The sequence below is a fragment of the Meriones unguiculatus genome, chromosome 3 (genome assembly GCF_030254825.1).
Source record: "Meriones unguiculatus strain TT.TT164.6M chromosome 3, Bangor_MerUng_6.1, whole genome shotgun sequence".
Taxonomy (NCBI): Eukaryota; Metazoa; Chordata; class Mammalia; order Rodentia; family Muridae; genus Meriones; species Meriones unguiculatus.
Window position 1 is genome coordinate 11,427,293 of NC_083351.1, and position 27,151 is coordinate 11,454,443.

At 54.1% G+C, this 27,151-nt stretch overlaps 1 protein-coding gene across 1 annotated transcript; it reads left to right on the forward strand.

Moving 5' to 3' along the window:
* Positions 1–725: 725 nt before the first annotated feature.
* Positions 726–24,327, forward strand: Padi4 (peptidyl arginine deiminase 4). The gene is made up of 16 exons (XM_021631176.2): positions 726–817; positions 5,461–5,641; positions 8,645–8,711; positions 10,026–10,111; positions 11,246–11,363; positions 12,595–12,720; positions 14,053–14,231; positions 14,310–14,413; positions 14,607–14,718; positions 15,679–15,786; positions 19,611–19,765; positions 20,825–20,969; positions 21,110–21,212; positions 21,800–21,870; positions 22,109–22,249; positions 23,875–24,327. The coding sequence occupies exons 1-16, from the start codon at positions 726–728 to the stop codon at positions 24,106–24,108; spliced, it is 2,022 nt and encodes a 673-aa protein (XP_021486851.1). The 3' UTR covers positions 24,109–24,327.
* Positions 24,328–27,151: the final 2,824 nt, after the last annotated feature.

Below are 27,151 nucleotides of genomic sequence, written 5' to 3' on the forward strand. Positions count from 1 at the left end.
TTCATTAGCAGACTGACCCGGCATGAGGTGCAGTGCCCTCGTAAGAGCCCCTGGGGCAGCAGCCGCCCACGCCTGCACCTCCTGGTCTTCCGTGGGAGGTCCCAGAGGCGCAGACAGCCAGGGTATGCAGCAAACCCTACTTCCAGGGCAGGCAACTTGGTTTCCCCTCCAAGACCTGCCATGGCCCCCCGGATAAGTGTCTTTTCACTCTCTGAGTCCCAGTTTTCCCTTCTATAAAATGGGCTGGCAGTCACCTGCCCTTGGATGCTTGGTATTACAGGCAGAAGCTGCCTCACCAAAGATTACGTCACCGGGACAGGCGGCTAATAACAAAGGCCCTACCCTGTGGTGACGCCTCTGCTCAAATCCTGGCTGGCTGTGAAACCTCCCTATGCCTTAGTTTCTTCCTCTGGAAAGTGGGGATGATGTTGTGTGCTGACCTCAGAGCTGCTTCAAGGACAAGATAGGGGAGAGGGCTGTAACAGCCCGAGTTTCAGACATGGTCCTAGCAGCATGCCACCTGTACGGCAGAGGGGGACCCCGATGAGGCGGCCCCCGGGAGACCCAGACCACCTCTGCTCAGCCTCCCACCGCCTTCCTCCCCTTCTTTCCGAAGGTGAGTGGAGAGGGGCCGGGCCTCCGGGGCAGGGTGCTGACTCATGGCCTCCCTCGCCTGGCACTATAAAGGAACAGCCCAGGGGCTTCCTGCTCCCTGCTGCCCAAGGATGGCCCAGGCCGCGTTGATCCATGTGGCCCCTGAGCAGCCCACCCACGCCGTGTGTGTGGTGGGCACAGCGACTCCGCTGGATGTCTGTGGGTGAGAGGGGCAGCTCCTGGGGCTGCAGGGGCAGGCGGGGCGCAGGGGCTGGGCTCAGGCTCTGGGCCAGAGATCTGCTAGAGAGATAAGCCAGGAGGTGTGGGACCCACCACAGCCACTGCTTCTCTGTGAAGTGTGAATACCCTCAGAGCAAGAAATTACAGCGTGTGACCTGACGGGCCTATGTTTTGCCTAATAAGGGGGCAATAGGCTAAGGGGGGGCGGAGGCTGATGAGCTTGGGCAGCTGAGCCTCAGTTTCCCCACCTTGTGAAATGACTTTGAGGATTGAGTGCGGCAATTGCAAACATGTTTGTTAGGTACTCCTCGGTGCTGTTTGTTAGATACTCCTCGGTGCTGTTTGTTAGGTACTTTTCTGCCTAGTACGAGGCAGATCCCCAACAGTTGTTCATTTGTTCATTCTTTCATTCCCTTGTTCATTCAACAAACATAGCTGGGTACCTCCTGAGCACTGAGGCCTTTGCCAGGCTCTGGGTCACACAGGACAGAGGAGCAAGCCTCTTGGGTGGAGCCTGCTGTTGCCTTTCATGTGGAAATTGCAGCAGCTTCCCCCACAGAGCTGGGCATCATGGCTCAAGCAATGTCTATAAAAGCCTCTGGGAGTTGCCCAGGGTCAGGGGGTCAGTGCCTGTCTGACCCCAGGAGCAGGAAAGCACTTTGGGTCTAGGTGGTCCCAGCCTACTGGTGAGAGGCTGAGGACACAGGGAAAAGCCTGGTGTCATCGGAGGCCCCCAACTCCCAGCAGAGTGGAGGGTGGGTGAAAGGGCCCAGAGCTAGCCCAGGTCCATCCTCGCCAGGATGCCAGGCTAGCTCTCCTAGGCCAAGGTCACACATGCCCCTTTCGTATGTGTCTACAGAGGCAGGTGAGTGTGGGCTGGTGGCGGCCAGGACAAACTCAGGTGCCTGAGTCTGAGGTGCCATCCCTCAGACTCTGTACAGAGATCGGAGGACAAGGGGTGGGAGTCAGGTCTCTCCTGTCACCGTGTGAGTTCTGGGAACAGAGCTCAGGTCATCAGGCTTGGCCATAGCACCTTCACCCACTGAACCATCTTGCTGATCCTGATTGTGTTTTTCAAGTCGGGGCTATCAGAGCAGTGACATTCGGTCAGACAGAGGTGTTAACGAAAAGGTGGATGTTTGTCTGTCCCCCAGTAAGAGCCAGTACAGCTAGTGCGAAGGACCTGAGGCAGGGCCATGCCCAGTTGGTGGGAAGAGGGGCAAGAAGACAGGAAGGGGAGGTGTGCGCCAGGCAGGTGGCCGGGGCATCATCTTGTGCGGCTAGGGAGGGGCTTGGAAGAAGTCTGTTCTTCTCAAGCCATGGGCTGGCGTGGGTGGCCATGGGGAGGTATGTTGAGCAATGGACTGTCATGTGCAAACTTGGTTAAACTCAATCACTGGTCACTGTGTGATGAGGGGATGAGGGAGGAGGGAGGTGGGGTCAGGGCCAGGTCATGGCCACAGAGAGTAAGGTCACCAAGTTGTGACCATCTTGACAGGCTGCCTGACCCAGGGACAGCCAGCCCAGGTACCCTCCTGTGGTTGCCTCTCCAGTCCTGGGATTGCAAGAACACACTCCCACGCTCAGCTTCTATACGTGGGTTCTGGGGAAATCAAACTCACGTCCCTGTGCCTTTCCCATGGCCACTGCCAGGATCTGATAAAAAGAACATATAGACAAAAAAATAATAATAATAATAATAAAGCATTTGAACCTCCCCTACCAGGCCATGCTCTCTGAGCAAGTCCTTATCCCAGGGCTGCTGGCCTCTGTGGTCCAGTGAGTCGGGGGACCCAGGCCTGACTCCACAAGGGCTCCCTAACCTACAAGCCTGCAGACCAGGTAGTGATGCCCTCATGGGTGTTGAGGGGACAAGCAGAGGGACCCGTGGTTTGAGATGAGAGGTGTTGAATGGACACTAGAAGGTATCCACAGTGGGACCACAGGCCCATGCTGAGGGTGAGTGGGTGCTATAACTACTACACACACGCATGCACACACACACACACACACACACACACACACACACACGCACACAAGCGCCAGTGCACACACACTGGATGGCGAGGGGTGGGACTCAGGGAGGGCCAGGTCTCACACATAGTGGTGGTCTGCTTTGTTGACTGAGGAAAAGAAAGTTGAGCACAAGAAAGGGTTCCATTGGGACTAGAGAGATGGCTCAGAGGTTAAGAGCACTGGCTGTTCTTCCAAAGGTCCTGAGTTCAATTGCCAGCAACCACTTGATGGCTCACAACCATCTATAGTGAGATCTGGTGCTCAATTCTGGTGTGTAAACACACATGCAGGCAGAATGCTGTGTAAATAAATAAATAAATCTTTAGAAAGAAAGAGAGAGAGAGAAAGGAAGAGAGAAAGAAAGGGTTTCATTGGTACTGGTTACCTTAAAATCCTTTTGCAGAAAGATAAGGGGAAGGAAAGAGAGAGAATATACTCAAAAATGGAACCCTTGGCTGTTCTTTCGCCTCTCACCAGGGCAGGCTCCCAAACATTCCGAGTCCCCCCACAGTCTTCCAGGAAAGTCCTTCACTGTCCTTTTTGCTCACATGGTTCTGATCCTGGAGTGGAGGGCAGATTCCCAAGGTGGGCAGGAGGAAGAGAGAAAGGAGAGAAAAGGTTCCAGAACCAGGCTTCTCCACACCTGCTCTGGAAACTTGTGAAAGACAAGCCTCCTCTTCCACTGGCCTCACTGTCACTGTCACTCCCCATCACCTGTGTGCTGGGTCCTTGCCTACCGCTGACCAAGCCTGCAACTGCTCCCCACCCCCACCTCCCAGCTTCATCTCCCCAGAGCAACCGGGGGCATTGCTCTTCCCTGCCCCATGCCACCTGGCCCAACAGGTGCTGTTGACTTTGAAAGGAAACAATTCCACTTGCCTCATAAAAAATAATCATAATAAAATAAAATTTAGAGACAGGGTTTCTCAGTCACCAGCTTTGTCTTCGCCGTGTTGGGCCTGGGTTCTGGTCCCTCGGTTTCCACCGGGTGGGGTAACTCAGCAACTCCTATCAGAAGCTTCCTGGGTGTGGTTCTCACGCCCTGGGTGCACAGGGCACCCTCAAGACACGAGGAAGCTCAGACCGCCGGGTTCCAACCTCAAGTCTGGGGAGCTGGCCTGGGAACTTGTCTTCCCCAGTTTCCAGGAGAGGCGGGCACAACTGCCCCTGCATGAAGGACTGAATCTTGGTCACAGAGGTCTCGAAGAGAAGTATAGAGAGGTGTGTCCTTAGAGACAACCCTCCCACATCCATCAGTGCGCTCCGACTGATGCCACAGAGTCCCGAGGGGGAGGACTGGAGGTGACAAAACGAAGAAGATAGGAAAGTTGAGACCAGAAGATCCTGCCGAAATTGCTGGCTTACACCAAGCAAGTTTATTTAGAAGTACGACATCGCCGGAGCAGTGGTGCAGGCCTGTAATCCCAGCACTCAGGGAGGCAGAGGAGGCAGGGGCAGAGGCAGATGCTGCACGAAGGGAACAGAGCATCTCCAGTGCTTCACAGACCAAGCACCAAAGCCTGCGACCGATAACTCCAGCCTCTTCAGGGGAGAGTCAGGCTCCCACAAACTGAAACTTTTTGTTTGTTTTTTGAGACAGGATTTCTCTGTATAGCCTTGGCTGTCCTTGACTCATTTTGTGCTCTTCCAAAGGACCCGGGTTCAATTCCCAGCACCCACATGGCAGCTTACAAACTGAAACTTTAACTCCCTCAAGGCCCTGGCTCCAGCCCTAGACCGACCTTCTTGCCAAGCCTGGACAAGGACAGAGAACGAAAATTCCTGCCGTCCTTACGTCGGGACCTCTGCAAAAGCCTTGGGCCAGCCTGGCTCCCAACAACGTTTAAAATTTTTATTTGGAGAGTTTTCTACATGAGTTCTGCGCCATCATTTCTTCCCTCCAGCCTCCAACTTCACTCCTGTCCCCTCACTGCTCCCTCTCAAATTCATGCTGCTTTTTAAAGTGTATCTAACCCCTGATCGAGTTTTTTGTAAGAGGATGAGCCTCAAGAATATCTGCTCTGCCTCTGAGCAGGGTGCCGCATCTTTTAACCCCAGCACCTGGGAGGTAGAGACAGGTGGATCTCTGTAAATCTAAGGCCAGATTGGGCTACATAGAGAAACCTTGTCTCAAAAGAATATATATATATTATATATAATTCCTTAGCCACAACTCCAGAAATCTGTGTTTTTGGGGTTTGGTCATTTATTTTTGCAGAGTTTTTGTTTGGGGGAGGTCACATTTTGAGCCATCTTTTCTGTCCCGTGTGTGTGTGTGTGTGTGTGTGTGTGTGTGTGTGTGTGATTTCTTTATATGCACACAGCCCTGGGTGTGCCCACTCCTGATGGTCACCTGCGTGCACACTGCTCTCTGGGTGTATAATAGGGGCCTTTGACATAGCACCTCCCTCTGCTGTCTCTCAGTTCAAGCTTAAGGCCTCCAGTCAGAGGACTCCCCTTCTGTCTTCTCTCTCCCTCCTGGCAATCACACCGTCTCTCCTTTCTGGCCCCTGAACAAGCCCAGTGGCCTGCTGGGAAGAGGATTGCTGAGGCCTTCCTTGGTAGGCCTTCTCACCGCTGGTGCTGATGCTCTCCTCTGTCACTCCACAGCTCTGCTCCTCCGGGCTGCACATCCTTCGGCATCACCCCCTCCCCAGGGGTAGTCATAGATGTCAACCACAGTCCTCCAGCCAAGAGGAGTACCCCCGGTGCCGCCAAGTGGCCTCTGGACCCCGAGCTGGAGGTGACCCTACAGATGAAGGCAGCCAGCAGCAGCACAGATGACCAGAAAGTGAGTGTGGTGGCTGGGGTGGGGGTGGGGCCGAGGGTGGGAGGTGCCAGCCCCTCTGTGGCTATAGGCAGTCTGCTTGCTTTCGTGCCCAGGGCCCACCCTGGGAGAGTCTCTCTCCCTTAGGCAAGCTCATGGTGATTCCTCCCTCCACAGCATACCCACAGATGGCACATTGTTGTCATTCTCCTCATCACTGGGATCACATATCTGATACAAAACAAAACCAAAACAACAACAACAACAACAACAACAAACCAGCTTAAGGAAGGCAGGACTTATTCTGGCTCGAAGTTTGAGGGTGCACAGTCCATCATGGTGTGGAAAGGCGTGGTGGCAGGAAAAGGAGGCGCTCGTCACATGGCACCACCCATGCTCAGGAAGCAGAGAGAGATGGATACTGTTGCTCCATTCGCTTTCTTTTTCTCCCCTTCTGTTCAGTCTCAACAGAGCCCACCAGACAGCGCCACCCACATCCAGGGTAGGACCCCCCTGCAGTTAAACCTCTCTAGAAATGCCCTCATAGGTACGCCCTGAGGCGGGTCTCCCAGGGGATTCTAAAAGCAGCCACGTTTCCACTGAAGCTTGCAGGGCCTTATAAAGGTCTTGATCAAGTTCACCCTCGAAGCAACTGTTTAATAAACACCAGCTCATACAGAAATGAGCAAGACACTGCGGGGGCTACAGCCCTTGGGGGTCTCAGGTAACATACAGGTAAACAGTTAACTGTGGCCATGAGCGCTCTGAAGGCCACAGGCAGGAAGCCACTGTGAGGGCTCTCTATGTCCTGGTGTTAGCGTCTGTCCGTCTGTCCGGTGGCAGCTGCAGCAAATCGCCACGCCCGCCTGTAGATCTTTAAGACAAAGGTGTGAGCAGGTGTGACCCTCTGTGACTCCCCTTGAGGGTCACTCTCGGTCTCTCCTAATGAGGGTGACAGCATTGCCTGACCTTCTGCGTGCCACCGGACTGAATCCCAGGGTCACCCTTAACGCATAGCCTTAGAGACTTTGTTCCCGGTGTCTGGTTCACAAGTTCCAGGAGTGGGAATGGGACGAGTAGGTAGCCCCCCCCAAGACACTCTGGGGTTCCCACAGACATCTTGCTCCCTGGAGGGGTAAACCCAGGTTGCTCTTTCCTGGAGGCCAAGCTCTGTCACCACCCTGGGTACACAGAGCTAGGGTATGTGGCAGCTGAAGTCAGAGAATATGTCCTGAAAGAAGGGGCAGGTTGAAGGCGGAAGCTACAGGCTGGCCTGGGAGAAAGCTAGATGGCTCCTGGGCTCACCCTGGATGAGGAGATGGAAGCAAGACACAGGCTGGGGACACTGAAGAAGCCTCCTAAGACAAAGATGGAGGGAGGAGCGAGGAGTGAGGGAGTCAGGGAGCCAGCTCAGAGACTGTGTGCAACCCGCCTTGTCTTCCCTCCCTCCCTTTCTTCCTTCCTCTTCTCTTTTTCTCCCCCCACCCTTGGCTCTACTTCTCCTGTGTTTTGAGACAGCCCAGCTCTCAATCCTCCTGCCTCAGCTTCTCCAGTGCTAGGATTAAGACTTGTGTCACTGGTGAACGGTCGGTCGCACACACCTTTAGCTCCAGCACTCAGGAGGCAGAGGAAGGTGGATCTCTGAGTTAGAGGCCAGCCTGGTCTACAGAGCTAGTTCCAGGAGAGCCAGGGCTACACAGAGAAACCCTTGTCTTGAAAAACCAAAAAGAGAAAAAAGACGTGTGCCACCATACGAGGGTAGGGACCTTGTTTTCTGGAGGCAACAGGTAGCCAGCGAAAAACTTCCACACAAAGATGCTACTGGCTGGTGCAACCCAAGTAGCCTGCACCCAGGGAGCAGCCTGAAGGCTGGGAGCCCTGACAGAAGTGGACAGCAGGGTCCAGAGGGGAGGCCACAACTCTGTCGATTTTTTCCAGGATAACCACTGCCTATAGGACAGGAGCCAACACCTCAGTGTGCCCCATCTGGGGGCTCCTTAGAGTGAACTTTCAGTGTGCCCTTTCAGGGTGGGCCCTCAGTGTGTCTGTCACCCCAGCCGTCTTCCCCTGTAGGTCTTTAGCTGCTTCTGGTGTCCCTAGCTCATGTCACTCAGGCTTCTCACTCCCAGTGGCCAGCCCACTGGCAGCCGGGCCAGTCACACACCTCTCTCTGGAGGTTTGCTGGGCTGAGGGACTGGGATGAGCCCTTCCCCAGTGAGGTGCAGCCTACTCCCCACCCTCCCACCCCTGACCCCCTCCCCCAGCCTCCTGGTGTGCTTGCTACACTAGCCTACACCTAGAGACAACCTGAAGGCTGGCCTTCTGTCGCACAAGTCCAGTTCTGTGGCTGCTGCCCGCTCTTTCTAATGCCTCTCGCACCCCTTTCCAGCTGCTGAGCCCCTGCTCCCCTCCCAGGACCGTCTCAGAATACCCTTTGTCTTAGTTTGGGTTCCTGTTGCTGTGATGAAGCACCATGAGCCAAAGCAAGTTGGGGCGGAAAAAGTTTATTCGGCTTCCACTGCCACAGGGTAGTCCATCACTGAAGGAAGCCGGGGCAGGAGCCTGGAGGCCAGAGCTGAGGCAGAGGCTGTGGAGGGTGCTGCTTCCTGGCTTGCTCCCCACGGCTTGCTCAGCCTGCTTTCTTACAGAACCCAGGACGCCCAGCCCAGGGATGGCTCCGCCCACAGTGGGCTGGGCCCTCCCCATCAATCACTAATTAAGAAAATTAAAGCTGGACCTTATGGAGGCATTTCCTTGACTGCGGTTCCCTCCTTTCAGGCGACTCTAGTTTGTGTCAGGGTGACATAAAACCAGCCAATAAACACCTCCTCGTGAAATCTGCCCTTACCTCTGCTCTCAGGCTATTTGGGTCCCAACATTTCTGGGCTCCCTTTGGACCCTTTTCTATAGCATCATAGTCGAGTTGAGCCGGATTGAGCCGGATTGGACAGCTGGTTCACGGCAGGGCTCAGACTGTGTTTGTTGAATGACTAAGAGAGGTCATGAATGCTTTGCTTTGTCTTATAGGTTCGAATTTCATATTATGGACCCAAGACCTCACCAATCCAAGCCCTGCTCTACCTCACCGGGGTGGGTAAGTGGTGACCAGGGTCCCAAAATGCTGCCAGCTGCAAACTCCTTTATCCCAACGCTGGCAGGCAGGGGCCGGCAGATCCCTGTGAGTACAAGGCCAGCCAGGGATAAATAGCTAGATACTGTCTCAGAGAGAGGAAGGGAGGGAGGAACCAAAGAGCCGCTTTCTCCCTCACACAGCACACCCCACCTCAGCAGGGTATAACAACTAGATCCATTCTTGGGGCTGGAGATGGCTCAGCGGTTAAGAGCACTGCCTGCTCTTCCAGAAGACCCTGGTTCACTTCCCAGCACCTCCACAGAGGTTCAAGAACAGTCTGCAACTCCAGCTCCAGAGCGTCCGACAGCCTCACACAGACATACATGTGTGCAGGCGAAACACCAGTACACATAAAATAAAAACAAAAAAGTCATTTTAAACAATCCATTCTTAAGTTCAAAGCGTTCACAAACTTGAGGCTAGCCTGAACAACAGAATGAGACCCTGTATCTAAGTTTTTAAACATTAAATCGGCTTTTAGTGAGATCTCAACCTAAACAGCATACTCTTTTTGTTTAAGTGGTATTAAATCTATAACTAATGTGTGAAACTCCCGGGGTTTCCTTTCCTTGGTGGATTTCATTCATGAGTATACATCTCAATGCAATAGGGCTTACTCAGTGCCAGGCTGAAGTGTGGCATTTAGTTCCGACAATAATCCAATGAGTTTGGCCCCTTGACCCCATTCCACAGATCGGGAAACTGAGGCTCAAGAGACAAACAGATTTGCTCAAGGAGCTACGCAGAGGTGGGGCTCTGATGCTGTGTCCCTATGCTCACACATATTGGTGTATCTACTATGGCACAATAGCAAATGGTCATATTGTCCCTCTCACGTAGGACACGGGTCCTTGTGTCACACTGTGGGGCACGTGGGGCTCCATTATTGAAGCGACTGCGGTCACACGTTCTGAAAAGGGGGAAAGAATTCAGAGACACACTTGTATCCTGGCTGTGGGCTTTTCCCTGGCACAGACACACGCGTGTAACGAAGAACGGGTGGTGATGGTAAAACCGGTGGCCCCTGCTCAGGGCTGGCTGAGGGTTGAGGCTGGGGACAGAGTTCTTGGAGAGCTTGGCAGGTGACCCTGGGGTCGCTGGGAATTGCTTTGCCGGCGCAGTCATGGCCCCCGGAGGGCGCAGTGGTTGGAAATCCTGGCTCTGCTCTCTGAACTCTTAAGTGTGGCTTCTTGGGGAGAAAAGAATGACTCCTCCTACCCGGAGGAGTGGAGAGGCTCCCCCTGTCCAGCTCGCTCCTCTCTCTTGGATTTGCAGAAGTCTCCCTGAGCGCAGACGTCACCCGCACTGGCAGAGCCACCCGCACTGGCAGAGTGAAGCCCAAAAAGGCTGGGCAGGATCAGGTGAGGCTCAAACGGCAGCCCTTAAAGCCAAGGCGCGTTCCTGCGGCGCCCCCTTGCGGTGACGAGCGGAACCGCAGCACCTCGACAGTGTCTCTTGTTTACCTTTACCAGGAAGATGCAAATCACTGTTGACCTTTTGGCTTGTTTACAACCAATTGTGCGTTCAGAAATGGCGTTAGCCTACAAGCTGGAATCTCTAGAATTACCCAGTGTCTCGAAAAGAAAACAAAAACAAGGAGGGAAAGGGGGAAGAGTGTGGCCTAGACAGATTGCCCAGCACTGCAGTTATTCTGCTATTGTGCGATCTATCACATTATATTAGATTTCTATGGGGGAGGGGGGCTCCCAGCATTATCTGGGCGTTATTGAGCAGATGGTGCCTGGCACCCACATCGGGAAGGGATGACTGTGTGGTCACGAGAGAGGGTCTGTGTGGATCAAAGTCTTGACACTCTCACGTACTTGACTCCATGTTTTTGCCAAGCCAACATGTTTTAAAGGCTTTTGAAGTGGATTCCACTACCGGCTCCTTTATTTGGAAAAAAAAAAATGGATGACTTGAGGCGGGGTGGGGGATGTAGCTCAGTGGGTAGAGTACTTGCCAGGCATGGGTGAAATCCGGGGTTTGATGCCCTGGCACCACACACACTGGGTGTGGGGGAAACCGGCCTGTAATCTCAGTTCCCAGAGGTAGAGGCAGGAGGATTATGAGTTGAAACTAGCCTTGGCTAAAGCAGATGCTGTCTTAAACATAGATGAGACACATTCTGCACTTGGGGCAGATTTGGTTATATTTGGAGCCATCAAAAATCCAGTCTCTGGGGGCTGGAGAGATGGCTCAGAGTTTAAGAGCACTGGCTGTTCTTCCAAAGGTCCTGAGTTCAATTCCCAGTAACTACATGGTGGCTCACAACCATCTATAGTGAGACCTGGTGCCCTCAGCTAGTACGAAGGTGTACACGCAGACAGAACATTGTATACATGATAAATAAATCTTAAAAAAATCTACTCTCTGGGCCTGTAAATTGCTGGATGAGAGAAACTAGACAAGTGGGAGGCAAGAAAAAACCAGCCACAAGTCTCCCAAGGGCTGATGGGATCTGACAGTTTCTTTTGTCCTCCTGATGTTCCCAGAGCACCTGGACCTGGGGCCCAGGTGGCCATGGCGCCATCCTGTTGGTAAACTGTGACAAAGAGAACCCCAGGTCCTCCAGAATGGACTTTGAGGATGACAAGGTCTTGGACAACAAAGGTAAGAGACCAAAGACCATGGCCGCCTCCGAGGACTAGGCCTTTGCTCTTCAGCAAGGCTCATTTTCCCACGTGGTCTTGTAATAGCCTCTGGATTTCGGTTTAGTGAGAACATGCTCGTGTTAGCATGTCCGTGTTACAGGGGAAGGAATGGAAAAGTGTCCCAAGAGGGCAAGTGACCTGCCAAACTAGCACAGCATTCAGAAGAGACCAGCCGGGGCCTCCCCGGGCCCCAAGAGGCTCTGCTTTCCAGCTGGCCCCTGCCCAGCCCACACACCTATGCTTGGCTCAGACAAGGGGCCCACGGGGTCATGGGACTGCATAGGAACGGCTTTGTGTCTGATGTGTGCAGCTGGCCAGGGCTAGCACCAGGGACATCCCTAAAGGATGCTCATCTGTCATGACCTGTGCTGCACTCCAGATGATAATAGCTTTAGATATGCCACTGTCTTCACACTCCCCACCCTTTGGCGTTTCCTCTGCCCCTGTCTATTGATGGGGAAACTGAGGCCCTCAGAGCTGAAGAATTTCCCCAAGCTCACGTCCCTGCCTCCTTCACTGTGGTCCAGCTGTCAGCAGTGACCGCTTGGCGTTTCCCATCACCCCAGCTCAGTGGGCTGTGCTGACCATTGCCCTGTACCACCACTGTTCTGGGCACTCTCTGTGCTCTAGAACTTGAGTGTTGGGGTCACAGCAAGAAACCAAATAGACATAAGCCCTGCTGCTCTGAGTTTCTCTTCTTAGCTCACCCTTTTGCAGCCATCCATGGACAAGCATCATATATATGCTGAAGGGAACAGAGCCGGGGGCTCAAGAGGTGGCTCAGTGAGTAGAGCCACCTGCTACCAAACCTAAAAACCTGAATTCGATGCCTGGCTGCCGCAAATTGTCCTCTGACCTCCACACATGTAGCACAGCTCGGCCAATCTCTCCCATGTGCGACCACAGGATAAATAAGTATGAGCTGAGGCCGGGGCTGCGGCTGCGGCTGAGTGGCAGAGCTCTTGCCTTGTGTACCCAAGACTCGAAGTTCGAGGGCTGCAAACCGAGCAACAGAAAGTAAGAGCAACAAAAGAGTTTAAAAAAAATAAGCGACAGGGCACCATTTTTAACAAAGAAAAGAAAGCCAGATTCCTTTGAGGCGGGGCGTGGGAGAGTCTGGGCTCCACCGGGAGGAGGCTGAAGGGAGACGGGCCCTAGGGACAAGCATGGCCACTCGCTTCTTGTTTCAGACCTGAAGGACATGTCTCTAATGACCCTAAGCACCAAGACTCCCAAAGACTTCTTTGCCAATTATCAGCTGGTGCTGCACGTGGCCAAGGCCAAGATGAACAAAGTGAGGGTGTTCCAGGTCACACGTGAGTCGGCCTAGCCTTCCGTGCCCCTTTCCCGCTGCCCTTAGATGGGGCGCCCCCTGTCGGGCAAACCCTTCAGCAAGCAGGTCCGTGCAGCCGCGCATGCGTGGTTCTGAGCACCAGGCCCCGGGCTGGGAGGTAGGCACATGCCTGTCCCCTGCCTTCCAGATGAGGTGACTTGAATAAAGGCCTTGCCGCGGCTGGGAACAGGGGAGTGGCTCCTTCCTGCGGGGGCCCAGCTCTTCTCTCTCTTCTCTTTTCTTTCCCTCTCTTTTTTCTTCTCTCTCACGCTCCTCTTTTTACTTCGCTTTTCTCTTTCCTAGCACACATACTTTCTCCCTCTTTCCTTCTCTCTCGCTCCCCCTTTTTCTCCCTCTCTCCCTCTCTCCCTCTCTCCCTTTCTCTCTCTCCCCGCACCATGTGCCCGTGACCCCGCTTGCTGGGATCTCTGCTTCTCAGACATCAGTGGCCTGGCAGCTCCTCACGCCTGCTTTCCAGGCAGTGTGAGCCTCGGTTCTGAGCGCAGGGCACACGGCCATGAACATGACTAGGTCTTTGCCCCATGTCACTTTCATCCTAGTGGGATAGGAGGGGTGACAGGTGAATAATTAGGGGCAGCAGTGTGGGAAGGGGAGCTGGGGGCAGAGAGAGAAGGAGGTCAGAGAGAGACATACTCTGAGGAAGGGCATCCCGGACAGAGGGGGCAGCAGATGCAAAGGCCCTGAGGTGGGTTGGCACCTGTGGGTTTGAGGACTGGGGTTGGGGTTGGGAGGCAGAGAGGCCATTGTAAGGTCTGAAAGGTTTAAATCGGTGAGTGGAGGCCCAAGGGGAGGGGCACATGCTCTCATCTCTGCTCTCCAAGCAGAGGCTTGCCAAGGCTCAGCTTGTTCCCACTCCCTTCCTTCCTAGACTAACGAAATCAAACTGATGACCACCTTTGCCCCCCCCATCAGGCGTTGTTACCCACCGGAAGCCCTCCCCATTCCCTCTACCACCGCTTTAATTGGTGTCTGTTGTATAGGACGGCCTTTGCTCCTCCCTAGTCAACCAGGAGACAGTGAAGCGTGCTTGGGGAATAAATGAATGTACAAATGGGTGAATAAACGAATAGTGCAAAGTTTGGAATGGGGCTGACACCTGCCATTGCCCTTCCTGGATCCCCCTCATCAGGGAAACAAGATCCCGAATGGAGCTTTGGTGTCTCCCCACAAACACTTGCAAGGGTCCTCGGGTAGTGACGTGCTGTGCCCCTGCAGGAAGGCACCTCGGTATGGAGGAGAGGAAATCAGAGCTGCGTTGGCGTGCCAGGCCTGAGCCCATTCTGCCTCTTTGCAGGGGGCAAGCTGCCATCCAGGTTTAAGGTGGTCCTGGGGCCACAGCAGTTCTCACACCGCCTGGAGCTCCCCGGCGGCCAGCACAGCACAGACTTCTACGTGGAGGGGCTTGCTTTCCCTGATGCAGACTTCCAGGGCATCGTTCCCCTCACTGTTTCCCTGCTGGACACATCTAACCCGGTAAGGACTCAGCCTGGGCTGGGGGTGGGGAGAGAGCAGGTACGTGACCCCATGACCTTCCTCATCCCTCCCTTCCAGGAGCTCCCTGAGACCCTGGTGTTCCAGGACAGTGTGACTTTCCGTGTGGCCCCGTGGATCATGACTCCCAACACTCAGCCCCCCCAGGAGGTGTACGTGTGCAGGTAAAGCTCCAGCATGGGGGTGGGGGAGTCTGGGGACCCCCTGAATGCTGGGTGCTGCCTTGGCTGGGGATGGGAAAACATACTTCCTGCCCTGAGCCGCCGGAAGCCACCATTTGCTCAGGTCGCTGGAAAGAGGGACAAATTGTTGATAGAGCTGTCATGCCTCTGTGGTGATGAGGTCTAATGTTCGCAGGTTTTCTGAAAACGAAGACTTCCTAAAGTCATTGACTGTTCTGACCAAGAAAGCCAAGTGCAAGCTGACTGTATGCCCAGAGGAGGAGAATTTGGAAGACCAGTGGATGCAGGTATGTGGCCCTGTCCACCTGAGCCTGAAGGACTCCTTGGAGCCTTGGGCTCCTGGGGTACGCCCCTTCCTGGGATGGAGTGGGAAAACAGAAGCCCCTTACACCGGGGAGCTCAGGTTGAGAGTTGGTCTGACATAGACTGTGAGCCACCGTGCCCCTCCTCACCCCCATCTCTGTGCCCCCTGCCTCCCACCTTGTGCCTTTGCCCATCTCTTCTCAAAAGTCTCCCCTCTCATCACCCATACCCCAGTCATGCTCATCAAAGGCCAGCGTGAAGGCTGCCCCTCCAGGCATGCCATCCCTCTGTGTAGAAGCATATCTATCTTCCTGTCCGCTGAGTCCAACCCTTGCCATCCTCTGTGATGGAGGCTGAACCCTGGGAAGCTGTAGACAGGCCCCCATCTTTCACCAGAAAACAACCAGGGTTTTCCAGCCTGTAACTTGTTGGAGTGACTCTGTATGTCCCCACCTCAACCTGCACAGCTGCCTGGGTGGGGAGGGGGCAAGGTCGTCGCCAGGTTCATCTCTGAAGACCCGTGTACCCACCTACAGGGCTGGGTGTGCCACCTGCCTGCTCTGGTGAGACCCGGGAGGGTACTCTCACCTGGGATCAGTCAGCAGCCTTCCCACTGAAGCCCCTGCCTACCCCAGCCAGGTTGGGAGCCCTCTGGGTCCCCCGGCATTCCCCCAGCACCTCCAGTCACCCCAACCCTGGATCTTCCCTGTCCTCAAGGACAAGGACACCCAAATCCCAGAGTCAGGGCCTCTGTCCTATTCATTTTCCCAGCAGGCTGTGTAGGACACAGATCTGCCTGTATCCTCGGGGCCATTCTCTGGCCTCAGATTTCCCGCAGAATTTGTCCTGGAGGGCATGGTCAGCAGGTGGGGAGGATCCACGCCATATCGAGCCCTGGGGCCAAGACTGGCAGCCCAAGCCACAGCTGCTGTGCTCCCCTCCAGGATGAAATGGAGATCGGCTACATCCAGGCTCCCCACAAGACGCTGCCCGTGGTCTTTGACTCCCCGAGGGACAGAGGCCTGAAGGACTTCCCGGTCAAACGAGTCATGGTAGGAAGCCTGTAGGCCTGGCCGACACCCAGCCATCCACCACCCTTGGCCGTGAGGCTCCCGCCTCCTCAATCCATTGCTCCCCAGGCCACCCCTTACCCCAAAGCTGAGTTCCTGCTTCATCAGAAGCCAGTGGGTGATACTGGCTATTTCAGCTATTTCCCTGGTAAGATCTGGGGTCTCAGTCTCACCATGCATGAACTCAACTAGTCTTTGGGATAACCTTGTGAGGGGTATCCTGGGCTACCCAAGAGTGCCCTTGCCAAAAGTGGGAGTTCCATCTCTTGGGTATGGTTGGTCCTTTGGGAGCTATGCTGGGGCTGTGGTGGGGCTTCAGGACCAGCCAGACCTTATCAGTCACAGCCAACACATTCAGGAGTGGGAAGGGACAGATTGATGAGTCACACCAGTATGGCTGATGGATGCCAACTCAACCCAAATCATCATCATCATAAATAAAATAATAGTACGTTTACTGAGCCCATATGCCTTCAGACAAAGGATACTTCTCTATAGGCACTGACTCAGCAATGGGTCTATTTCACAGAGTAGAAACTGAGGCTCAGAGTGAAAACAGCAGGTCTCCCAGGCTGCCTCCCTGTCCTCCCAGGAAGACCTGCACTGGGACCTGGGACCTTCAGACAAAGGAGGGACAAGGCTTGCAGCCCTGAGTAGTTTGCACGCTAAGGAGAGAGGCAAGAGCCTGCCCCGTGCCAGAGGCTGGAAGGAAATGTCTGTCTCAACAACAGTTCCTTTTGCTTCTTCCTGGCCACGCCCTTTGCCTGCCGCTCTGGCATAGCTGGGCTCTCTGTGTTGGCTAATGGGGAGGAGAGTTTATACCCTTTGGAGGTGGGAGCATCAACCAATCAGCTGGGACTTTGTCCCCGCCCCCATCCTCCCACCCTGCTTCCCTTCCTGCCTGCAGTGGCTGCATCTTACCACTTAGATATTCCAAAGGCCAGCTTCTGGGATACAAGCCAGATCCCCAGCACCCAGTGACACAGTGGGACTCTGAGCACGAGATTCTCCTCTGCCTCATCCCACCTTGGATGGGAGGAAAGCTGCAGCAGGCCCCTGGCTGGGTACTCTTAAAATGACTTCACCTGACCCTTGCTCATGAAAAGAACCAGAGTAACGAAAACTGTCACCCTGCTTCTCACCGGTGTCCTCATGGGCCAGTCTCCCTTGCCTGCCTCCAGCCCATCGGGTTTCATCCAGTCTTTCAAATTGCCCCATTGCTCCCTGACCTCGGGGCCTTGGCATATGCCATATGCCATTCCCTCTGCTGGGAATGCGCCAGCTGCCTCTCAGCCTTCAGGTCTCAGCGTCAGGGTCCTATCCAGCCGGGCCCTCCTGATGCTGCCAGGGGCCCATGCCAGGGTCACCTTTTGCTTCTCTGTCACTGATAAAACGTTTCGACCAAAGGCAAGTTGGGGAGGACAGGATTTCCTCGGTTTCCACACTCATGCCACAGTCACAAGTCACTGAGAGAAGTCAAGGCAGGAGCTGACGAAGAGGCCATGGAGAAACGCTGCGCACGGACTTGCTCTCCTGCCTTGCTCAACCTGCCTCCTGCTAACACCCAGGGGCTGGCATTGCCTACGGTGGGCTGGTCCTTTCCGTATTGATCATTAATCAAGAAAATGCCCCACAGGCCAAGCTGATGGAGGAATAGTCTCAGCGGAGGTTCCTTCTCTCCAGATGATCTTGTGTCAAGCTGACAAAAATTAAGGAGCCTTGCATGCTGGGTCCTGCCTGCTTGTTTCTCCTAGAGTGCACTGCTGCATTATCTCCAATGCATTTGGTTACTTCTCCTCTGCCAGGCCAGGGTGGGTGGCTGCCCTGCTAGTGCTGCCTATGGGCAGCCTGTGACCTGCATGGAGCTGTCCTTTCAATGTTAGGGAATTTCTCATCACCAGTCATGGTGCGTCCAGAAGGTCGGTGCTGGGGAGGCAGAATCTGAGATTGTTCCGGATTGTGTAGAAAACCTTGTCTCATTTGTTTTGGGTTTTGTTTTTTCAGTTGGGGTTTCTCTGTGTAGCCTTGGCTATCCTGGACTCATTTGGTAGACCAGTCTGGCCTCGAACTCACGGAGATCCGACTGCTTCTGCCTCCCTGAGTGCTGGGATTACAGGTGTGAGCCACTGTACCCAGCTTAGAAAAACCTTTGGAAAAAAAGAAAAAAATGGGACTAGAGGACTGGAGAAGTGTCTCTCTCGATTGTTTCTCTTTCTCTTTCTTACTTGCTTGCTTTTTTTTCTTTTCTTTTTTTCTTTTCTTTTTTATTTTTTGTTGTTGTTTTGAGACTGTGTCTTGCTATGTAGCCCTGGCTAGCCTGGATTTATGTAGCAGAAACCTGCCTGCCTCTGCCTCCTGAGTGCTGGGATTAAAGGTGTGTGCCACCGAGCCTGGGCCTCTCTCCATTTTAAGAGAGCATTTGCTGCTCTTTCGGAGGACCCAGGTTCAGTGATGCCTGTAACTCCAGCTCCAGGAGAGATGATGCCCTTTTCTGGCCTTTGTGGACTCCAGTACACATGTGGTTCATATGAACTCATGCAGGCACACACATAATAATGGATGTGTAAATAAATTTTTAAAGAAATAGAATTAAAGGAAAACACTGCTGTTAAAGCTAGCCCAGTGCTATGGGCAGCAAAGTCACCGAGATACTGGCCTCTGTGGGGCCACATCAGTTTAGAATCTGAGAAGTGGGGGATTCTTTAAGTCTTAAGTTAGGGAGGGTGTACCCTCCCTAATGTTATGAGATTAGATCCAGGGGCAGGACAGAGTGGGAAGGGACCAGGACTGATGAGGGGGCAGTGGCTTGCCCCGTGGGAAGTGGTCAGACTCCGGGCGGCTCTCCAAGACCAGGCCAGCAGGCTTCTCTGGCCATTGTGAGTGAGACAAGGCAAAGGTGGCTGGCCTTGAGGCTGTGCCCTGGAGAGAGAGGCCCGTGGGAAGGCGGCAGGTTGATGAGGGAAGGATCCAATGGCTCTCCAGGTAGGACACATGGGAAGACAGGTGGGCGCCGGCTGGACACCTGATGGCTGGTGTCCTGTGTCTGGTGGAAGTGTGATGTCGGTGATGGGCCCGGATCACAGATGGCATTCTGTGGAATGGCAAGGCCACCTAGCCAGTTGCCGACACCAGGAAACAAGGGGGACAGCAGCTGCCCTTCCCCCACAGCAAGAGAAGGACCACGGTGAGGAGGCAGCACAAGGCCACTGGCAGGCAGTGGCACCCAGCACAGGGTGTCTTCTCTTGAGGCTCTTCCTGAAGCCACACTTTGACAAGTGACAGGCTATGACAAGTGACTCAGAACTTTGGAGCGGTGGGAGGATAAAACCGGTGCTGCCTTCAGCCACTAGGTGGTGCTTTGCCACAGCACCAACAGAGCTCACCCAGGGGGTGACAGGTGTGTCCTCTGGTGAAGGCTCCCATGGGGATGTCACACTGTAAAACCCATTCTAGGCCAGGCTTGGGATGGGGACACCATGTGAAGCACCTTGCAGGCCACCGGGATGGCTTGGACTTCTGTCACCTCCTCACACTGGCTGAAGGAGCCCCCATCTCTACCCATCGCCTGTCCCCCAGCCTGTAAAGAGAGCGCAGAGAATGCTTTGAAATCCTGCTGTTTTGTGCATGAGTTTTCCAAGCAGATGACACTGACCCAAGCCAACATCCCTTCACTGCGAGATCATAAGGTTCCTCCCTGGTAGCCACAGAACTCCTTCTAGTGACTAAATCATCACTAAACCTGCAGCCATCGTTTCTACCCGGGGACAATAATCTCTAACTCTCATTGCATCCTTCTCCCGTCTCAGGGTCCAAATTTTGGCTACGTGACCCGAGGGCCCTTCACAACAGAGGTCACTGGGCTGGATGCCTTTGGGAACCTGGAGGTGAGTCCCCCCGTCACCGTCGGGGGGAAGGAGTACCCGCTGGGCAGGATTCTCATCGGGAGCAGTGGCTACTCCAGGTAAGGAGAACATGGGGTGGCCAGGACCCAGGTGCTGGGGTTGGGGACAGTGACAGAAGCCACAGAGGAGCCTCCAAACCTAGGAAGGCAACAGACATTGAGAGGGAGCCACAGGTAGGGTAAGGGACCTCCAGAGCCTGCCTCTGCCACTTACATGCCTTTAGCTGATGACTGTTTACTGAGCATCTACTATGTGCCAGAGCTGGGAGTAGGGCAGTGAGTGGGTCTAACCGGCTCCGAAGCCCATGCTTCCCTGTCACACGGGCATCTAGGCTGAGTCAGTGGGCAATGCTTCCCATGTTCCTCAGTGGCTGTGCCTCGGTTTCTCCCCAAGGAAGCTGCAGTACAGATGTCAGTGCCACAATGGCAGTAGCCCAGGCTCCATGGGCTCTCCCACAACTGCTCTCCCAGACAGGATCCCAACAACTGACCAAAGCAATCATTCTTCCAAGGCCCAACCTGGGCTGCACTGGGCTTACACTGAGCATGGGTGAGGGCGGTGGTGGGTGACTGTGAAGCATCCCTGAAGTCTCGCCTCAGCGTGGATGACTCCCCCTCACGATATCCAGGGACCTCCTCCTCCCCCCCTCAGCTAACCTTCCTCCCATGCTGGCTACACTTTAACACAGTGGTTCTCAACCTTCCTAATGCTGCAACCTTTTAGTAAAGTTCCTCGGGTCATGGTGACCCCCACACCGTAAAATTATTTTTGTTGCTACTTCATAACTGTAATTTTGCTTCGGTTACGAATCACAATGTAAATGTGTGTGTTTTCCGATGGTCTTAGGTCACCTCTGTAAGTCATTCAACCACAGCGAGGGTCACGACCCACAGGTTGAGAACCACTGCTCTAGCATCCCTCGTGAACACGTGACAATCTACCATTAGGCCAGAATCACGTACAGCAGGAAGGGGTGCAGGCAGGAGCTGGAGTCTCGCTCACAGGAGGGTCCAGGGACCCTCGCCGCTCCCTCCTCTTCTGAGGCCGGATAGTGGGTAGTCACTGTGTCTCATGATGATTTTGATGGCTGTCATAACTTCTCATCCCTGTGAGAGCAGCAGCGAGAGCCGGGACATGCACCAGGCCCTGCAGGACTTCCTGGGCGCCCAGCAGGTGCAGGCCCCCGTGAGGCTCTTCTCTGATTGGCTCTTTGTGGGTCACGTGGATGAGTTCTTGAGCTTCGTCCCAGCACCGGACAGGCAGGTGTGTAACTCTTCTGTGTGGGCTCCCAAGCCAGCTCTCCCCCTGTGAGGGGACACGGTGGTGGTAGAGAGTGCCACCGCCCCTTCCGGGGACCGCGGTTGGGGGCTAAGCAGCCTTCCGACTCCCGAGTTTCCCAGCAGGGCTTTCGGCTGCTGCTGTCCAGCCCCAGGGCCTGCTTCCAGCTCTTCCAGGAGCTGCAGAGCCAGGGCCACGGTGAGGCGCCCCTGTTCCAAGGACTCCAGAGTAAGTTGACCCGAGGCTGGTGTCCTGTGTGGGCCGCTTCTGCTGTCTGTAGTCTCCACGGCTCCCTGAGAGCCTGTGGGGGAACGGGGATATGTGTGCCTACTGTGTGCGGGGAGCACCGTGCTCCTAAAGGATGCTAAGTTTGATCATTAAAGGCGACATTTCTTGAGCCCTTCCTCCAGAACATCTTCCTTAGGAGATGGGGGCGCTTTGAGGGAGTGACCGCATCTTGATTCAGAATGCACCCCACTAAGGCGATGGAGACTGCCCCTGACTGGAGGGGAGCCCGCCTTCCAAGTTGGGTCCATCTTCCCTCCTTCCCTCCCCTCCCTCCCTCCTTCCCTCCCTCCCTCCTTTCCTCCCTTCCTCCTTTCCTCCCTCCCTCCTTCCTTTCCTCCCTCCTTCCCTCCCTCCCTTCCTCCTTTCCTCCCTCCCTCCTTCCTTTCCTCCCTCCTTCCCTCCCTCCCTCCCTTCCTCCTTCCCTCCCTCCCTCCTTCCTTCCCTCCCTCCTTCCTTTCCTCCCTCCTTCCTTCCTTCCTTCCCTCCCTCCTTCCCTCTCTTTCCCTCTCTTCCTTTCTTCATGACAGGAAAAAAGCAGTATACAATCAATGACATTCTATCCAGCAAGAAACTGAGGGACCAGAATGCCTATGTGGAGGTACTCAGCCCGGGTGTCCTGGAGAAGCCACAGAGGGTGCCTGGCTCCCCGTGATTAGCTGCATGGGGTGGGATGGGATGGGGGGGGTCCTCTCAGGGCAGCTCATCATGCTTTGGCTACCAGCCTGGGAACAGGCAGAGTATGAGGTCCCTGGGGGCCTGAACCCTGGTTCCTACCTATCCCCGCTGCTGCTCCACACTGTCTCCTCCCCTAATGCACCCCTTGACCTCCCCACCAGAGCTGCATTGACTGGAACCGGGCAGTGCTGAAGCGGGAGCTGGGCCTGGCAGAGGGTGACATCATTGATGTCCCGCAGCTCTTCAAGCTTGTGGGGAATTCCAGAGGGAACCGGAAGGCTGAGGCCTTCTTCCCAAACATGGTAAGGAGGGGACGGCCACCACCTGACTTCCTCTGACTCAAATGGCTTCTTAAACCGCAGTGTGCCGCCAGGAGATGCCTAAATCAGGCCTGAGGCCAGTCCAGGAGGCTCTTCCTTGCTCCCTTTGAGGCTCACGTGGCCTTCCCGGCACCCAGAGCCTCTGCTGAGCCTCACACAATGGCAGGAGTGGGTTCTCTCATTGCCTTGCTTTCCAAAGGCAGTTCAGCTTTGTTCTCTAGCACAGAAACACACAGCAGGAAAGAGATGGTAAAGCCGGGGCCTGGTTTCAAACCAGCCCTACCTCCACTGCCTCCCCACTTCCATACATGGCTCAGGGACTGGCAGCCCCAGGCCATAGAAAAAGTATTCTGGGGTAGCATCCATGGCTGGGGAGGACGCCCATTTGGCACAAGACCTCAGAGTGAGTGGTTGCAACCCCCACCCCCAGGCGGGGTCAGATTGGACCTTTCAGGAGTACAGAGACCCTTGCTACTTAACTCTGACCCCAAACACATTATCCTGCCTTCCACTGTGTTTTTAACCAGCCTTCTGTAAAGAAGGCCCAAGAACCGGGTGGAAACTTACCCAGATGTAAAGCTGGGGGGCCTATAGTTCAGGAAGGGACCAGCAATATTTATCAGCATGGTCGTTTTCAGACTGGGCTCCCCGGAGCTGTGGGGTTCCAGTGCCGCAGCTCAAATCTGGCCATTGACGTTTCTCTTCCACATGTGGAGCTAATGCTGGAGACTGTTTAGTAGGAAAACCTGTCTCTCCCCCTCCCTGAACAAAGTCCCTGAGGGCCATGGACCATGGTTCACCGTGGTCTAGCTTCTCAGTGAGCTTAAACAGCACATGGCATTTTACCCATAGACTGCTTGTTACAGGAAGAAAACATGTGAGAGGCGGAGGCAGGAGGGTCTGGAGCTCAGGGTCAGCCTTGGCTACATGGTATCTCTGAGGTCAGCATAGGCTAAATGAGATCCCTCCTGCAGAAAGGGGCTGGGAGGGATGGCGAAGCAGTTGAGAGCACTGCTAGCTCTTCTCAAGGACCCACATTCCATGTCAAACAGCCGGCCCTCCAGCTGCCTGTAACTTAGCTCTAGAGCATCTGAGGGTGGCTTCTGGATTCCTTTAGGCACCTGCGCGCACCTGGCAGACACAGACAATATGAGTCAACATAAAACTTAAGGGCGGGGTATGGACAGGTGGCTCAGTGTCTTAAGAGCACGTGCTGAGCAATCCCAAGAGCCAGAGTTTAGATCCCGGCACTCAGGTAAAAAGCCTGAATAAATACCTGCCTGTGATCCCTGCTCCGAGGGACCTAGAGACAGAAAAATACCTGGGGCTTGCACGCTTCAAGCCTAGCTGGGAAAACAGGACCTGCAAGTTCAGGGAGAGACCTTGCCTCAAAGGAATACAGGGAGGACAACAGAGGGGGATACAAGAAGCCCTCCTTGGCCCTGTGTGCACCCTCCCCTGCCCAACACACACACACACACAGAGAGAGAGAAAGAGAGAGATACAAATAAATGAAACAGGGACAAAAGAGACAGGCCTAGTTCACTAGATCTGTGGATCCTACACTAGCAGCTGTTTCCTCTGACCTGGGTCCCCGCTTCCCGCAGGTGAACATGCTGGTGCTGGGCAAGCACCTGGGCATCCCCAAGCCCTTCGGGCCCATCGTCAATGGCCGCTGCTGCCTGGAGGAGAAGGTGCGCTCCCTGCTGGAGCCGCTGGGCCTGCACTGCACCTTCATCAATGACTTCTATACCTACCACGTGTACCACGGAGAGGTCCACTGCGGCACCAACGTGCGCAGGAAGCCCTTCGCCTTCAAGTGGTGGCACATGGCACCCTGAGGCGCCGCCTCTGGCTGGCTGCCACGAAGATTGTCCTGGCCAGAGATCTGGGGATATTAGGGCTTCCCCAGGGGTGGGCATCCCTCCCTGCCACTGTGGCTTGCTCGCTTCACCCGTGCCAGCTCTTGTCCCATCTCCATATGTCCTAAAATGGTCCTTGCATAGCAAACTCAGTTCTGCTTAGAGATGCTGCAGTAAAGATGTGGTTTTGTGTCTTGATTTTACTGCCCAGTTTCTCCCCCAGCCCCTCCCTCTGTAAAGCACATTGAAATCCGCTTCGAGGCACCCAGGAGGCGAATGCTTCAACTATGGCTGGGAGCTGGGAGGTCCCTGACTGGTTGGTTGGCTTTTCAAGACAGGGTTTCTCTGTGTAGCCTTGGCTGTCCTGGAACTCATTCTGTAAGCCAGGCTGGTCTCAAATTCATGAGATCCACCTGCCTCTGGGATCAAAGGCATGTGCCGCCACAGCCCGGCTCTCTCAATTTACTCTGATGTGTCTCTCTCTCTCTCTCTTTTTTTTTTTTTTTTTTGCTTTTCTTTAAGGTTTATTTATTTATTTATCATTTACACATTATTCTGCCTGCATGACAGAGGAGGACACCAGATCTCACTATAGATAGTTGTGAGCCACCATATTGTTGCTGGGAATTGAACTCATGACCTTTGGAAGAACAGCCAGTGTTCTTAAACGTCTGAGCCATCTCTCCAGCCTCTTTTTCTTTTTTAAGCAGTGCTCGAGATGGAACCCAGGGCCTCATGGGTGCTAGACAAATGCTTTTCTACATCCTCAGCACTTAAAAATACACTCCTGGGCTGGAGAGCTGGTTCTTGTGATACTAAACATTTGAGTTTGGTCACACCCATTGATGATGACTTCTCAGATAAACTCTTACGTGTCATTGATCTCTCATTTCTCTCTTTCTCTCTCCCTCCCTCCCACCTCCCTTTCCTTCCTTTTCTCTTCTTTTGACAGAGGTCTCTCTATGTTGCCCTGGCTCACCTGGAAGTCACCAGGCTGGCCTCAAATTATGGAGGACTGTGTGCCTTTGCCTCCCAACTGCTGGGATTAAAAGAGTGGCCATCATGTCCTACTGTGTGTGTGTGTGTGTGTGTGTGTGTGTGTGTGTGTGCGCGCGCGCGCGCGCGCATTCTCATACCACAGTACACATGTGAAGATCAGAGGACAAAACTTGCCAGACTCTGTTTTCTCCTTCCACCATGTGTGTTCTGCACATCAGGCTCTGTGGCAAGTGCCTTTACCCACTGAGCCACCTGACCAGTTCTGACTTCTTTTTTAACCTCATCAGGCCAAAAATTCCCTTCATCCCTCCTCCTTTCCTCAGAAACTGCTGAGAGTAACCTGAGGCAGAGGTGGTCACAAACCAAGTGTTCCTAAACCCCAGGAAGGGACCCAGTCCCTCATACTGGGACCAAAGCCGTTTTGCTGGGCTGGAGGCCGGTGGCTGTGAGGCTGTCTCCCTCCCTTTCCAGGCCCCACAGGAAGAGTGCCTCTGCCTCTTCCAGCTCCTACTGACACTGACTTTGGGGTTCTGCCTTTGCTGTCACATCCTTCCTTCCTTCTTCCTCTTTCTGTGACTGGATCTTGCTAGTAGCCCTAGCCTACCCACTCCCTTTGTAACCAAGGCCGTATACAGGTTACAGGTGGACACCTCCGAAGCCAGCTGAAAGCTGGTACCGTCGTTCCTTCTCTAATAGGAGGGGAGACTGGAGAAGAGAGGAATGGAGGTGACTCTCTCCAAGCTCTGTCCTGCACCAGGGTCTGGGAAATAAGCTGGAGCAGTTCCTTTGTAAAGTCTCCTTAACTAGCCCAGGCTGGCTTCCTACTCTTGATCCTCCTGCCTCAGTCTATCAAGCTCGGGGATTGCAGACATAAGCCACCACGGTCCACTCTGAGTGAGGGAATAATGGAAATTGAACCTAGAACCTAGAGATAGATACGTTCTCTGCCAAGGAGCCACCCTCCCACCCATCCCCTTATAAAACGTTGACACAGTCTTATTGAATTGCCCAATCTAGGCTTGAACTCACTGTGTAAGCACAGGCTAGCCTACCTCAGTTGGATTTTTTTTCTGCCAACAAATATATACTATAGAATGCAAAATAGTATTTTGTGGGTTTTGAAACAGTTTCATTCTGTAACCCAGGCTGGTCTCAAACTCAGCGAAATCCTCCTGCCTCCATCTGAGTGCTGAAGTGGATAACAGGCAGGAACCACCACGCCTAGCTTAGTAGTTCGACCTAAGGATGCGTTACGGAAAGAGACCAGAGGCTCACGGATGTACCTGTCATCTCAGCAACTTATAGGGTTCAAGGACCTTGACCCCTCTATTTTAGCACTTTTGAAATACACAATAAAGGTTCCTTTCTGCTTTGCGGGCTCAGCCTAGATGGACAACAGCTGTAAGCAAGGTTCCACAGGTTTAGTCCATGTACCAGCTCCTGCTGCCCCCCACCCCCCACCCCCCTGTGCTAACAAGAGGTGCAGCTGTGAGTGACTGGATGATCCTTATCACCAGGGGGAAAATGTCTGTCGGGACGGGGGATTCGCAGAGCTGATCAGCTCCCCTCACACTTCTGTGACCATAGTACCGTGCCAAGCACCCCTCCCTCGTCAGTTGCTGTGACCCTTTCACAGTTCATGTTGTGGTGACCTTCAACCATAAAAATTATTCTGTTGCTACTTCCTAACTGTAATTTTGCTGATGTTATGAATCACTAAGTATCTGATATGCAGACCATCTGACATGTGACCCCTCCCAAAGTGGCTCTGACCCACAGGTTGAGAACCATTGTCCTACAACCAAGACCCCCTCAACCTTGAAGCCTAGCACCCTGACTACAGCCACTTAAGTCCTCTGGAGACCTTCACCCTCCCTGGCAGTTTCAGCTGAGTCTGCTAGTGTCTTGGTCCTTATGGATTCCAACTTCCCAGAACTCCCCCGCTCCCTGCTCCCAGGGGAAGGCTCCAAGCCATTAGCCTCCAATTCCCCAGGGCTGCAGGGTCCACAGGCAGCAGCTGCTA

Excerpts from the sequence above, each read along its gene's own strand:
- Padi4 (XM_021631176.2), top strand. The coding sequence starts at position 726 with ATGGCCCAGGCCGCGTTGATCCATGTGGCCCCTGAGCAGCCCACCCAC. Across the intron at positions 5,642-8,644 it reads GCAGCACAGATGACCAGAAA|GTTCGAATTTCATATTATGG; the intron begins GTGAGTGTGGTG and ends TTTGTCTTATAG. Across the intron at positions 20,970-21,109 it reads TCCCAGCACCGGACAGGCAG|GGCTTTCGGCTGCTGCTGTC; the intron begins GTGTGTAACTCT and ends GTTTCCCAGCAG.